The sequence below is a fragment of the Lithobates pipiens genome, unplaced genomic scaffold, assembly GCF_037356315.1.
Source record: "Lithobates pipiens isolate NorthernLeopardFrog02 unplaced genomic scaffold, aLitPip1_a1.2 Scaffold_19, whole genome shotgun sequence".
Taxonomy (NCBI): domain Eukaryota; kingdom Metazoa; phylum Chordata; class Amphibia; order Anura; family Ranidae; genus Lithobates; species Lithobates pipiens.
Window position 1 is genome coordinate 237,346,886 of NW_027507764.1, and position 15,049 is coordinate 237,361,934.

General features: G+C 41.4%; 1 protein-coding gene across 11 annotated transcripts in view; it reads right to left on the bottom strand.

The window, feature by feature from the left end:
• The window catches only part of STX17 (syntaxin 17), a 176,563-nt gene that overhangs the window by 86,457 nt on the left and 75,057 nt on the right, over positions 1 to 15,049 (bottom strand). For all 11 annotated transcript variants that reach the window (XM_077491811.1, XM_077491803.1, XM_077491806.1 and 8 more), the window contains one exon: positions 13,714 to 13,921. In XM_077491811.1, the coding sequence (XP_077347937.1) occupies positions 13,714 to 13,921 (208 nt within the window). The remainder of the gene's footprint in view (positions 1 to 13,713; positions 13,922 to 15,049) is intronic.

Here is a 15,049-nt window from a genome sequence, read left to right on the forward strand (position 1 = left end):
AGTTAGTTAGGCAATAACATTTTCTCTTCTTTTTTTGTTTATTTTGAAGAGAGAATTTTGGTCATTGCGTATATCGACTATTGATAGTCGATGTGTGGCGCCGAATATCGATTGGACTTTTTTTTTTTTTTTTGGTCATGTTATAGATCTGAAGATGCTTTTGTATCTATGATTTCTTTTTATATTTTTATAAATTAATTTTTTTTGGAGGTTCCTTAGTTCCGGTTTTGGTGTCATTGGGAGCGATGCCACGATGTTTGTTGACATCCATGCCTCGTTTTTACTGCACCAGAAGTGACGTTTGTTTACTTCCGGTTCTGACTACACATGTTCTATTCTCGCCACACCGGAAGTGACGTTTGTTTACTTCCTGTCTTGGCTCTACTTGAAATGATGTAGTTTTATCATTATACAGGTCACCGGAAGTGACGTTTATTCACTTCCGGTCTTGGTTCCACCGGAAATGATGTGGTGTTGTTACTATACTGATCCTTTTTGAGGCCTGAAACACAAATTGGATTGTATAAATTGGCGTCTTGGCATATGTTTAATGCACCATTTGCCCATCACACTTTAGGTTGCTATATTAATTTATGATACATCATTTAGATGGTAACTTTAAATATAAGGTTTGATCATATGAGCGCACTAGGTGGAACGCAACCCACTTTATGAGATAGAGGCGTGGAACGCACGCCGGGCCGCCATTTTCCTTCAAACCGGAAGTGGACACCTGTGACACACACGGGTGGATTCCAATTGAACCTTAGTGTATTATGGTATGTAACTTATATAAGGCAGTGTAGCAGTGGTAGTAGTTCACCCCAGATGATGACCCATAGGTCAAAACGCGTCAGAAAGACTCTACTACTGCCTATTTTACCTGATATGCTCGTTATTAACCACTGGAATGTGAGTTTGATACTTTATTTTTATTTAAAAAAAAAATTTAAAAAACTTTATTACACCATTTGGCTTTCATGTCTGGGTTGATGCCGGAGTTGTCTTTCTAAAAGCTGTTACTACATACAGTCTATCATATTGAAAGAACCACTTGTCTTGGGATCCATACAATCATGAAACGCTGAACCAGTGCCTCAGTATTTGGAACCATAAGCGATTGTTGACCCCTTAGATATAGGTCTACTCGGGTCATTTCCATCCGGTAAGCCTGCGCTTCTTAAGGTGGTGGGAGTTGCACTGCGGTGGAATTTTTATGGTTACACCTGATTTGGATTCCGGCTTTCACCAAATTTTGTTGGGACTCACGTTTATGTATTTATTATCATAAAATATGGACTCTAACCATTATTTGTATTTATACATTTCACTATTTATCCTTATATCCTCATATTTGTGGTCATATTTCACAAAAAATCATAGTTATATGAATACACTGTATAGGGTTTTCTATATCCTTTTCCAGCATATATGTTGCTCATTTTTCTATATATTTTTTTTTCACTTTCTATTTTGACTATTATGGCAGCATATATTTAGCGCTTACACTTTATATTTGACAACTCCACACATTGTCAAAGTCTTTAGGGAGTATTATGCAGATTTGCATAAGGTGAAATATGATTCGCCCTCCCTGACCTCTAAGGAGAGACGTAACCGCATGCTCACCTACCTGAAAGAAGCAAACCTACCCAGACTTTCTACCTCAATCCTTAGGATTTTAGAATCAGAATTCTCTGTTGAGGAATTTGAAACGGCCCTGAAGTCCTACCCCTCAGGGAAAGCCCCCGGGCCGGATGGATATACCATTCTTTATTATAAAATGTTCAGTGACATCCTACTACCTCGCCTTACAGCATATGCTAACTCAATCTCACACACCTCAGGACTACGCCCAGAATCTCTTGCAGCACAAATTACAGTCATCCCTAAGTTGGGAAAATATCCCACCCGATGTAGCAGCTACAGACCAATTTCCCTGCTAAATGTTGATGTTAAATTGTATTCCAAAGTTATGGCCAATCGCTTACTCCCCCTAATACCTAGTTGGGTCTCACCTGACCAGACAGGCTTCATACCTTACAGGAAAGCCAAAGATAACTCTCTCCGAGCAATATCCCTAATCCAATATGCGCAGAGACGTGCCCAATCCACCCTTCTCATATCTACTGATGCTGAAAAAGCGTTTGATGGGATGGATTGGGACTTACTCAAATTGACTCTACGACACTTTGGCCTGGGCCCTCGGATGTTTTGTTGCATCTCCTCCCTTTATACCAATCCTACGGCACAACTCCGTATAAACGGCACTCTCAGCGGCCCATTCACACTCTTCAATGGGACCAGACAGGGCTGCCCCTTGTCTCCTCTCTTGTTCACACTCACTGTAGAACCTTTCCTGGCTACAATTAGACAAAACACTAATATCCACGGCATCCACGTAGGTAACAAAACCCACAAATATGCGGCTTATTCGGATGACATTTTATTTTTTATTCAACAACCACGCATCTCACTACCCAATTTGATGGCCACTTTTTCTACCTACCAAACGTTGTCGAACTTCAAAATTAATCTCTCCAAGTCAGAAATCTAAAATATCAACCTCCCTAAACAGGAGGAGAAGCTATTAAGGCCCCTCTTCCCCTTTAGATGGGTACAACAGTGTATGAAATATCTGGGAATATATCTCACACCTAACATCCCCTCCCTCTTTAAATACAACTACGTCCCCTAATTAAATATGTCAGAGAAGAGTTAAGAAAATGGAACAACCTATCACATTCCTGGCTGGGTAAGGTGAACATTGTCAAAATGAACATTTTGCCGCGAGTCCTATTTTTCTTTCAAATGATGCCATTGGGTGTTCCAGTAGGGTTCTTCACCATACTGCAATCCTTGATCTCCCGCTTCATCTGGAGGAACAGCCACCCCAGAGTATCTAGAGACGTGCTTTTCTGCTCCAAGGATTCTGGGGGACTGGCCCTCCCAAACTTCAAGGCCTATTATTATGCTGTAACATTACCTAGAATAGCTGAATGGAAATACGCTGTTAACTCCAAATTGTGGGTACATCTAGAACACTCCCTATGTTCTGTTGACCTCACGGTTGCTCCTTGGCTACCCCGCTCCCATAGACATCTCGCTGAAACAACCTCTTCACTCCCCACCTCCAACTTGGATATATGGGACGCTCTGCATAAGAAGTTTTCCTGGTCTTATGACTCCCCCTTATTACCGTTTCTTAACCATGATTATTTTCTACCAAGCTTACTTTACCCAGGTTTTAAGGCTTGGTCTCAAGAAGGTCCCCTTTTACTACATCATATCCGCCGTGCTAGTACTCTTAAGCCATTACCTGAAATCCTTGGCTCCAAACCAATCACATTCCTAGACAAATGGAGGTACCTCCAACTACAACACTTCCTCCAAACCCTACCTCAGCCGGTGAGAGGATTACAAGACCCTAATAGCATTGAAGAAGTTTTCAACCCAAAGGATCCTCCTCTACACTGCATCTCGATCTTCTACAAAGCCCTCATTAAACTCCAGAACTACACATTTCTATAGTTTCTGGCTAAATGGGAATCAGATCTGAAATCCTACCTCCTGAAGCATTAGAAGGATAAAATCTTACAGTTGACTCACATCACTTCTCTCGCTTCAAAAATGGCAGAGGTCAACTATAAAATTACTCACCAGATGACACTATACACCATCAAAATTACATCAGATGTTCCCTGCCAATTCTCTGTTGTGCTGGAGGAATTGCGGGAGCAAAGCAACCCACACGCATATCTGGTGGACATGCCGACTTATTCGCCCCTTCTGGACCAATGTCATCCAGCTTATACAGCAGATCTCAGACATCAAGCTTCCTGATGACCCGTGGATCATCCTTTTCCATGCAACCAAGGAACCCATCGGATCTTATAAGCGCTCACTTGTGCCCCACCTGCTTAACACGGCCAAGGCTTTAATACCCTCCCTCTGGGGACAACCCAAGATTCCATCAATGAAAAGCTGGCTACAAAAAATATCAGACATACATCTTATGGAAGACATCACCCATTGCAACAGGAATACTTCCCAGAGACACACTCTAACCTGGACCCCATGGACAGACTTCACAACCACCCCATATTATAAAGAGCTCATAACACAAACACATTGAAACTGAAACCACCTTCCCTGAAAAGTTCTCATTGCTCACCCTACCGGAAGGTTGGCTCTCTTATGGTTTAAGCTTGACTTTATTCTTATGAAACCCATACGGTTTAGTTATACTCACCCTTAATAGGTTGCTACGCATGCCAGCGCCCCCCACCCTCCTCCCCTTCCGTTTCCCTACTTCTTCTCATTTCTTTTCTCTCTTTCTCTGATAACTTCTATGCATTTAGAAGGCCTTGAATGTTTGAATGTTAGTCTGGTAGCATATCTTTGCCTGACCAATGTCATTCACACGGGAGAAGGTCCTATCATAAGCATAGAACTCATTACCTTTTGCATGTGACCTCTAGATGTTATAAATTACTCAGGCAAACTATTCCACTTTACATGTAATATTGCATAGTTTCTGTTTAATGTTTATGTTTTGTCTTTTCATATTTCAATAAAAATTTATTAAACCCAAAAAAGTCCTTACATTTAACCATTTAAGGACCCGGAAGCATTTGCCCCTTTAATATTCAGGCCATTTTTTGCCTGCCTCCCTTTAATGGACGATTGCTTTGTAATCCAACGTTATACCCAAACAAAATTGATGTATTTTTTCCCACAAATAGAGCTTTCTTTTGGTGTTATTTGATCACCTCTGTGGTTTTTATTTTTTGTGCTAAAAACAAAAAAAGAGCATCAATTTTGAAAAAAAAGAAAGAATATTTTTTACTTTTTGCTATAAAATATATATATATATATATATATATATATATATATATATATATATAAAAAAAAACTTTGAGGGCCACATAGTATATTTTACACACATTTTACGAAAAAAATAATTTATAAATAATCTACAGCAGTGGAGTAGAATAAAAATTGTTTGGCTGCATGGTGCACCTGTGTCCTCTGCCCATACCATACATAGCCTCATGCCTTACATCTTTCTTCCCATCAGAGTCTCCCTGCATATTTGTGTCCCTATTAGCTTTGCTCTGCAAATTGATGTCCCCATCGTAGCCACCCCACAAGCTTGTGTCCCCATCACTCATCAGAGTCTCTCCACAAATTTGTGTCCCCATCAGAATCTCCCTCCTTCCCCCCACACATTTGTTTCACCCTCAAAGCCATCATCCTCCCCCACAACTGTTTCACCATCACCCTCCCCCAACAACTGTGTCCCCATCACAGCACTAGCACACACACACAGCTGTGTCCCCATCACCCTTCACAACTGTGTCCCCATTACAGCCACCATCACCCTTCACAACCGTTTCCCCATCCCCTTTCACAACTGTGTCCCCATCATCCTTCACAACAGTGTCCCTTTCACAGCCACCATCCCCCATCACAACTGTGTCTCCATCACTTTTCACAACTTCGGCCCCATTACAGTCACCATCCCCCTTCACAACTGTGTCCCCATCACAGCCACCATCCCCCTTCACATCTCTGTCACCATCACAGCCACCATCCCCCTTCACAACTGTGTCTCCATCACAGCTGTAACCCCCTCCCCATAACCGTTTCCCCAATAGAGCCATCACCCCTCGACACACGACGGTGTCCACATCAGAAGCAATCCCTTCCTGTCCGCACATTTGTTTCCTCCCCAACAGTCTCTCTGCTGTACAGTGTGCAGACCTTCTGCGCATCCTAGCTCCCACCCCGCTGTATGCAAATATACAGCTTAAGGACACCAATGGTAAAAGCGAGACGGGAGCAAGGAGGTACAGCCTATCCTAACAAGTAACACATTGTGGAGGATCTGGGAGTGGTTGTGGGACCTGCGCTGCATACTGCCGGGCGGAGTATGCATTGCAGGTTTCACAAACTGATAGGAAGACCATCCCTTCAGTGAGTGTGAGGACTCCAGCTGCGGGACAGTAAAAACATCCTAGCGGGCTGTAGTGTGGAGACCCCTGATTTATGTATTCTACATATTTTTGTTAAAAAAAAAAAAAAACGCAATAAGCGTATATTGATTGGTTTTTGCACAAAAGTTATGGTGTCTACAAAATAGGGCATAGATTTATGGCTTTGTTTTTCAATTTACTAGTAATGGCAGCGATCTGTGATTTTTATCGGGACTGTGACATTGTGGCAGACAGATCGGACACTTTTGACACATTTTTGGGACCACTGACATTTATACAGCCACCAATGCTATAAAAATGCACAGATGACTGTGTAGATGTCACTGGCAGGGGAGGGGTTAACACTAGGGGGCGATCAATGGGTTAAATATGTTCCCAAGGAGGTGTTTCTAACTGTGGGGAGTTGGGACTGACTGGGAGAGAACACAGAATGCTGTTCCTAATCACTAGGAACAGCAGATCTGTCTCTCCTCCCGTCAGAACAGGGATCTGTCCGTTTACATTGACAGATCCCTGTTCTGACTCTCTGTGGAGCAATCATGGGTGGCTGGCGGACATCACGGCCACCAGCCAGGCGCATCTGCTTCGACGTCGTGGACATGCCCCCTAGAGCTATTAAAGTGGCCAACGTACAATGAAGGCGATTCGCCCAGGAAAGCCAAGCTGCCGCAGTACAACTGCAGCGGCTGGTCTTCAAGCAGTTAAAGAGCACGTGTCATTTCAGATCCATCATGGCAGCGCCTGCTGGGCATCCACTCACCTGCAGCAGCTACATCCTTCACCTTCACTGCTGCATCACCAGCCGTCCCATTAAAGTGAATGGGGCTGTTGGTGAATCAACAGTGGGTCAGAGAAGGAGCCAGAGATTATAGTTGCCCTTTAAAATTATGATTTAAATTGAGTTGATTTAAATCAAGCCTATTAACTAGTGATTTAATCATGATTTAAAACTTGATTTAAAACAAATCCAACCTGTTTATAGGTCATATTAAAGGTGGAAAAGGTTCTGAAATGATTTATCTTTGTCTCATTTTTTTACATCACAGAATTTCTGTTGATGAGCAACACTAATTGGGCAGAGTAGCAACTGCTGTGGAATTGTTTGACTGCAACCCTGACCAGGTATATCAGAAAAAGTGTGATCCAGTGATATCATTTTATTGCTCTGAGTTCTGGCATCTGTCTTTACCACCCTCCACGAGTATGCAAGAAATACATTCGCCATTTTCACGGTTCAGTTGGAAATCCACCAAGTTAATGAATTCCTTGAAGACTGAAGAACATAGAAAGATCCAGAGAAGGGCTGTGTGTTTGTTCTACTGTGCTTTTTGTGCTTGAGAGAAAATTAGGGAAAGGAACAGGCTAAAATTAGTCTAACATAAGGCCCGGGACCGTCATGGAGAATCTGACTGAGGAATAGCTTTTTGATCTTAAGGTCCAAATATGTGACCTTAGGGAGGAACGTTTGTTTGCCAGAAGTAACATTTTGGTCTGGGTCATGTTCAGAATGAGGCCTAATTATTCCAGAAGAGGGCTGGATGGCAGATTTTGAAAATTGATTACCCAGCTCAAGGCCTCAAAGAATCTAGATAGTCTTGAAGGAGATTAATCTTTCAGAAGAAAGTCATCTAGGTGCCCTAGATGCCCTGTGTTCTCAAGAAAGTGAGTAGAGGTGCAAGCACCTTTGTGAATACTCTGGGGCAGGAGATAGGTTGAATGGTAGTGCAACAAATTAAAAGAAAGTGCTGATGTGGAGGCTAAATGGAAATATGTAGTTAAACATCTTGAAGGTCTATTGATGCCAGATATTCCCTTATCTCAGAAATGCAATTACTGACCTTGCAGATTACATGTGAAACTTTGGAACAGGAAGGTACTTACCGTATATACTCGAGTATAAGCCGAGATTTTCAGCCTCTTTTTTGAGGCTGAAAGTGCCCCCCTCGGCTTATACTCGAGTCATCGCTGTCTGCCTGCTCGATCAGCGTATCGAGCAGACAGACAGCGGCCATTCTAACATTCAAACGCCGCGCCTCCGCCTTCGCCTGTGATAGGCGGAACACTGAATTTCCCAGCAGCCTGTGTTCCGCCTATCACGGACATCGTCTCATCCTCGTACTACGGACGAGGATGAGACGATGTCCGTGATAGGCGGAACACAGGCTGCTGGGAAATTCAGTGTTCCGCCTATCACGGACATCCGATAGGCGGAACACTCAATTTCCCAGCAGTCAGTGGGAAATTGAGTGTTCCGCCTATCACCGACGGAGGCGCGGCTTTTGAATCCTAGAATGGCCGCCGACGAAGAGCTGAAGGACGGAGGCTCGGCTCGGGACGGGACGGGCCGGGCCGGGACGGGACGCAGGCTGGACGGGACGCAGGCTGGACGGGACGCAGGCTGGACGGGACACAGGCTGGACGGACACAGGCAGGCTGGACACAGGTAGGCTGCACGGACACACACACACACACACACACACGGATGCATGGACACACACACACACACACACACACACACACGGATGCATGGACACACACACACACACACACACACACACACGGATGCATGGACACACACACACACACACACGGATGGATGGACACACACACAGGGATGGATGGACCCACAGGGATGGACGGACACACAGGGATGGACAGGCATGTCTCACCCTCGGCTTATACACGAGTCAATAATTTTTTCCAGTTTTTTGGGGGTAAATTGGGGGCCTCGGCTTATATTCGGGTCGGCCTATACTCGAGTATATACGGTACTTGGTTCAGGGATTTTGAGACTAGAACAAATACCTCCATTGTGTATTGGTACCATGAACTGGCTAGAACAGAGTCCTTTGAACCTGTGCTCCAGAGGGACTGAAACAACCACTCTCTAGGACAAAAGATGGTTCAGGGCAGTCTGAAATCGGACTGTCTTGGGGCAGATTTTGGCTGGTTGGGAGAAGAAAATTATGTGGGGGGGGGGGGGGGGTAGAGATTGAAACTATTTTATACCCTTTTGAAACCAATGATTTAACCTATAGGTCTGGGACATCTGTGACCTAGAGCAATAAAAACTGTAACAGATGCTCCCCCACTCTTCAGAGTTAGGGGCCCCCCTTCATTGTGAATAAGGCTTTGGAGTTGACTTGTTGGACTTTGTGTCCCAAGTCTTGTGCTAAAAGGAAGGGCTAACTTTTTGATTTGAAGATGAAGCCTGGGGAGATCAAAGGGGCGTCTTCCTTTAAAGTAGAAGAACCCCTAGGGAGAGTTTTTTTGGAGATTTTTCCTCCTAAAACCTCTTTTATGAACATGTCAAGTGCATTAGATGTGTTATGACTTGTTTTAGGGGATCAGCATATAAAAGTAGGGCGAAAGGGAATGTTTGCAAGTTTTGCCAGAAATCGGTCTTGAAATACAGGATTCTGTTAAATGTTCACTGCCCTAGTCCAATTAGCTATAGTTTGACAATTGCAATTGCCAGTTGCAGGGCTGGAGCTGTAGGAGCAAAGAGAGCCTTTAGGAGTGTCTCAAATGTTCTGTCTGCAGAATTGAATGAAGAGGTTTACTTAAGGCTGGATCTACTACAGGCGGTCCCCAGGTTACAAACAAGATAGGGACTGTAGGCTTGTTCTTAAGTTGAATCTGTTTGTAAGCTGGAACAGGTACATTTTTTAAGTGTAGCTCCAGCCAAAAAATCTATTTTCAAGCTTTTTGGATAGCATAGGGAAGGGGTTTTCACTCCTGTAACATTTCTTTTGCGGTCTGTGCCCCTGTTCAGAAGATTTCACCTCAGTTTCTGTCCCAATGACAATTGGATTTAGAAAATTTGGGGTTATTAGGGAAACAAGGATTGCTGATAAAGCATCAGTGGAGACACCTTTTTCCCATATTAACTCTTACAGGAGTGAATTTCCCTTCCTAGGGGTAGATTTCTTCTCACTTCCTGTTGTCTCCCTGCGTTTGTAAGTAGGAGTCGTTTGTAAGTCGGATGTTTGTAAGTAGGGGACCACCTGTACTGGAATAATCCACTTTTTTGTGAATGCCTTCTATTCTATTTGATTATGGATGGGGAATGTTTCTTTAAACGTTTCAGGTTTCTTAGTACATAGAGGAACATAGGAAGATGGAGGAGAATTATATATATTATATATATATATATAACCAAGCTTACACCAATCTAGATACACTGCTGTTATTGATATAGTGGAAGGTGGTGAAGAATTGACTGAAATATCCAAAATGAAATAAAGGAAAATAAAGAAAACTAGTCAAGAAAATGTCTTCATAGGAGAAAAGAGGTCTATTATCCTCAGGACACTAGCAAAAAACTGAGGACCAACAGAGTGGTGTGGCATTATAGGAGTCTTCATCCCAGTCGATGCCTTCTGAGAGGAATAGCGTTAGATTGGAGCTAGCAAAGTGACGTCAACTAGCGGCTGTGCAAGATTTTATTCCATGTCGCTCAAATCCATTGTCCATGATGTAAGTGCAATTTTTATTAAATAAACCAGCATTATACGCATTAATGCACTATGAGCATCTTCCATTATCTTTTATAACCACATGATGTGATTAATGAGATTAAGGAGCACCATAAACCTGAATACATTCCCTGGAGCTGGCTGACCACTTGTCTTCAGAGGCGCTTCCATTCACAAGCATATGATCTCTTGGTGGGATAATTTGATTTGGTAAGTGGACAATTTTTCACATATACAGCACAGCACTGACACATGTTCCATTGTGGATTATTTCAGCTGCAATACAGTTTGTTGAATTTGCATGTGGGAAAAGTTGGAGCATCATCTTTTCACTAAACACACTGAATTGTGGAGCACGGGACTATTTATTAACTTTTTGTACCATTTATTATTTGTCATATTTTGTGAACAGATTGTGGCTATTTACCAAAAAAATAATTTTTGATGTAATTTACTCGATACACCATTCTAGGCAACAAGAGTTTCACTTATCTTAACTTTGCCATTTGAACATTTACTACGGTTTGATTTTGCTTGTTGCTCATTGTTGTTGCATCTGTTACCTAATTATTTTTAGAATAATATCCCAGTCAAAAACAGTGCATCTTATTTATTTCATATCATTTTTTTCTCTTCACTATTCAAGAAATGTTTGATTGCAGCAGTTTTTTTATTTCACCTATGTGCAGCTGAGCGCACCTTTTTTGTATAGGAGTATACCTAAAGGGCAGGCCCAGCAAAGCTTTTGTCAGTGTCCAATCAGCCGAAGGTAGCAACCTAGAGTCTATGAATATACAGCATGTGCCCTGTACTGTACGACTAGAATGAAGGCCCCTGCTATAGCTGCAGACTTTTTTCCTTTCTTTTTAAAGGGTAAAGTACCTCATTAATCACTGTCTACATTGTGCTGTGGCCACATGTGCTTGCCCTTCCATTGCGCTGTGATGTAAAATCAATGTCAATAAATGTTTCAGTGCTATATTCTTTCTATTATTCTATAATCCTATTGATGGGCATGTGAGTATGTCTGCTTTTATTAGGGTAGGGGGCATTTGGATTTTTATAATTTGAATACATTTCTTATATACTTTATTATTTTTGTTAATTATTTTTGCATACCTTGTTGCAGAATATTGTAATCTTTGGAATATGTTTTTAGAGACTGCTTGGAAAAACATTTACATAATTAATAATCCACCGCCTCAAGCTCTTAAAGTGGAAGTAAACCCATGGATTTAAACAGTTAAAAAAAAAGGCATGCCGGGAATGCTAACTGCACATTGGCTGTGCTCTCAGCCAAACTATCAAACCATCCAATGGCTGGTGTCATAATGAATCACATGTGCAGCACCATAGCAGTTGAAGATTAAACAGAGGCAAAGATGGCAGCTTCCTTGGCTGAAAACGATAGGGGAGTTTACTTCCACTTTAATAAGTACATCATAAAGATGAATACTTACCATTCTGTCATCCTGACAATTTAAGCATTTCTTATATATATATTTTTGTATCTGATGGGCTGGTTTATATTTATGCCTTCCACATTATGTCATGTGTCTGTATACAGGCTTTACTTTTGTTAGGTAATAAGTACTAAACCTATGCTTCTGTATATTGTTTTTAGTTGCACTCCATTTTATTCCATTGTATAGATGTTCCTTTTCCTTTGCCACTCCATCTCTATGATTAAATTCACTCAGGCGAAATGCATCACAGGGATGTGGCTATGATTGGGGACTGTAACCTCATAAAACTTATGGTCTCCATTTGAGCTCCTGTAAGTTCGGTGTGTCCTGCAATAGGTACTGGCTGGACAGTAGTTCGTCTAACTCCTCAAATATTGTGGATATGCATAGAAAAGGGTCCCAGACATCATGCACCGAGCAAAGCCATTAGTAAACAGGTGAAAGCAGCCTCAACCAACTTCATCCAAAGCCATGCTCCCAACGCATTTCCCCCCTTCCCACCTCCATAATTAAGCCCCCTGGTCAGAGTGAAATGCATTGGAACATAGTATTGGATGAACTTTATCTGTTTACTCATGTCTTTGCTAGGTGTGCAGTGTCTGGGACCTTTTTGCTGGATTACAGACCTGGAATAAAAGTTCTCCCAAGATCAATGTCCTCAGTGTGTAGCCACTTGCTATACTGATACAACTGAGCAAGGCAGTGAGGGTGGACACTTGTCACCTACACCTGCAGATGACATTAATGCTCTATCCCTCAGCCTTAACCTATACAGCAGTAAAAACCACTAGTAGCAGGAAATTTGAAAGCTTATCCAGTGCTGCAAATGGTAAGGTACTTTGCTAACACACACAGTACTCTCTGGGTTGGAAAGGGCTATAATAAAGGGCCCGATGTCTAAAGTCCATAATCCAATAAATGAGGAAACACTGATCTGCAAACCTGCTATACAGAGACCAGTTCAAGTGGCGATGTGGCAAGGAATCCTGATTGAAGACGCAGAGGAAAAAAAATCCGTAAAGAGAAAGGAGGAGAGAGAAAAAAAAAGACATTTGTTTCAGGAGAGTTATAAAGAGAACTCGTTATATGGGGGCTGGCTTACAACGTTTTCAGTGACCCAATCTACTGTAGATGGCAGCATAATCCAACTCTTTTTGAATTCAGGCATCCTTCAATGGGATGATGGAGAAAATTATTTTTAGAGCACAATATAGACTTTCCCCATAAAACATTATATATTGCATTATTTGTGCAACACAATAAAAAGGTTATTGCAAACCAATAGGCCCATAGCTGAATTTTAACAATTTGGTTCATAAGATGTATATAGGTGTGGGAGATCAAGTGGTTAAAACATACAATTGTGTATTTATTACTAAAGTAAGATCGACTTGTGAGGCAAACACCTGGTAATTTGTGTTTTAGTAAAGCAAATAAATGGGTTTTCAGCCTGCATTAGTTGTCCACACTTTTTCTTGATTTTTTTCAGGGGAGTCATCCTAGGCAATGAAGCAAGATGACCCTTGAGGATTTCTCCTTGGTGACAAATGCAGAAGTTTTTAAAGTAATTAACAAAACTGTAACATCAGTCCAATAAGAACTCTTCCAAGTTGCATTTTTTCTGAACTAGACATACCCAGTTTATGCAATCTGTGGGCATAAGCACAAACTTTTCACCCCTTTAACTAATAAAGTAGTTCAACTTTAAAGCCTTAAGATTTCCCCAGGGATATCTTACTTATTCTGAATGATAGTAAGTAAATCTTTTACCTTTAGAAATGGAATTCTGCTCTTCAGAGAAATTTTCCTCAGTTACGAGTAGATTCTCTGCTGAATTTGAGTGAAGTTTCAAAAAATTAGTTATTGAATCTAAAGCCAATTTTTTCACTGGTTGCAATACTGTTGTTAAGGTCTGGATATCCTCATTTCTCACTTTAAGAAAAAGAGATTCCATCTCTCTGATGTTGGCACGGAGTTGCTATAAGAAATATCAAACACATTTAGTCAGTTATCTTGTGTACAATTTATGTGCAATAGAATGGAAACCATACATCTATATTCACATAGCAAGAACAGAATTTTAAAGGAGAAGTTCACCTTTTGCAACATGGTACACCCATGTTACAAATCCACTGACCTCCGCTTATACACAGCCTGTTAGAACCCTGCATAACACCCATGATCTGCTGACTGTTGGTGCAATGCTTTTCAGGCTCCCAATTAAAAAAAATAATAAATGCACTTTTTTTTTTACCTGCAAAAAGGTGTGTAATTATAATTTTTTTTTAGAACGGTGAACTTATCCTTTAAGTAAAGCTTTCTAAAATCCTTACAGAGATCATAATTTGCAGTAGTTTCTTATAACGGAGGTCCTCCAGCCCCCTTATTATAGCTTTGTTGTTCTTCTCTGAACTCTCTCCAGTTCCAGCACATCTTTCATGAATACTGGTGACCAGAATTGGATGGCATACTCAAGATATGGATGAACCAGAGTTTTGTAAAGCGGGCAAATTATTAAATAGTCTTATATCCTGAACACAGAACTTTTTTTTTTTAACACATCCTAATAGTCTGCTAGCTTTGCTTTTTGCAGCATGCTATGGCTGAGCCTATGATAGACTAGGACCCCCAGAGGTTCAACCCTAGCAAGGAACTTTAATTCATATTTGTAACCCCCCCCCCCCCCCTTATGCATTACTTTACATATTTCAGTAATTATTGAATTTTACCTTATGTTCACTCCCTGTACCAATGATCACCAAGACAAATTTCCCGGGCAGGGATACAGGATAGGGGGTACTAACCCTTCCTTACTCTATTCATAAATAACGAAATATATAAGTCTTGGCTTTAGATGCATGTTAACCACTTCGACTCTTACACCTGTTTGCCCCCTATGGACCAGAGAAACGTTTATAATTAGTTATCATAATGCCAAACAAGGTTTTTTTTTATGTGATATTTTCTTGCAACATTGATTTTTTTCTAGCAATCTTTAGACAACAAACCGTAGAAAAACTAAATAAAATGCACTTTTTTGTTTGTAAACAGGGTTCATTTAAAACAAGCCATAGCCAACACGTTTCGTGAGCACAAGTTGCCAGGG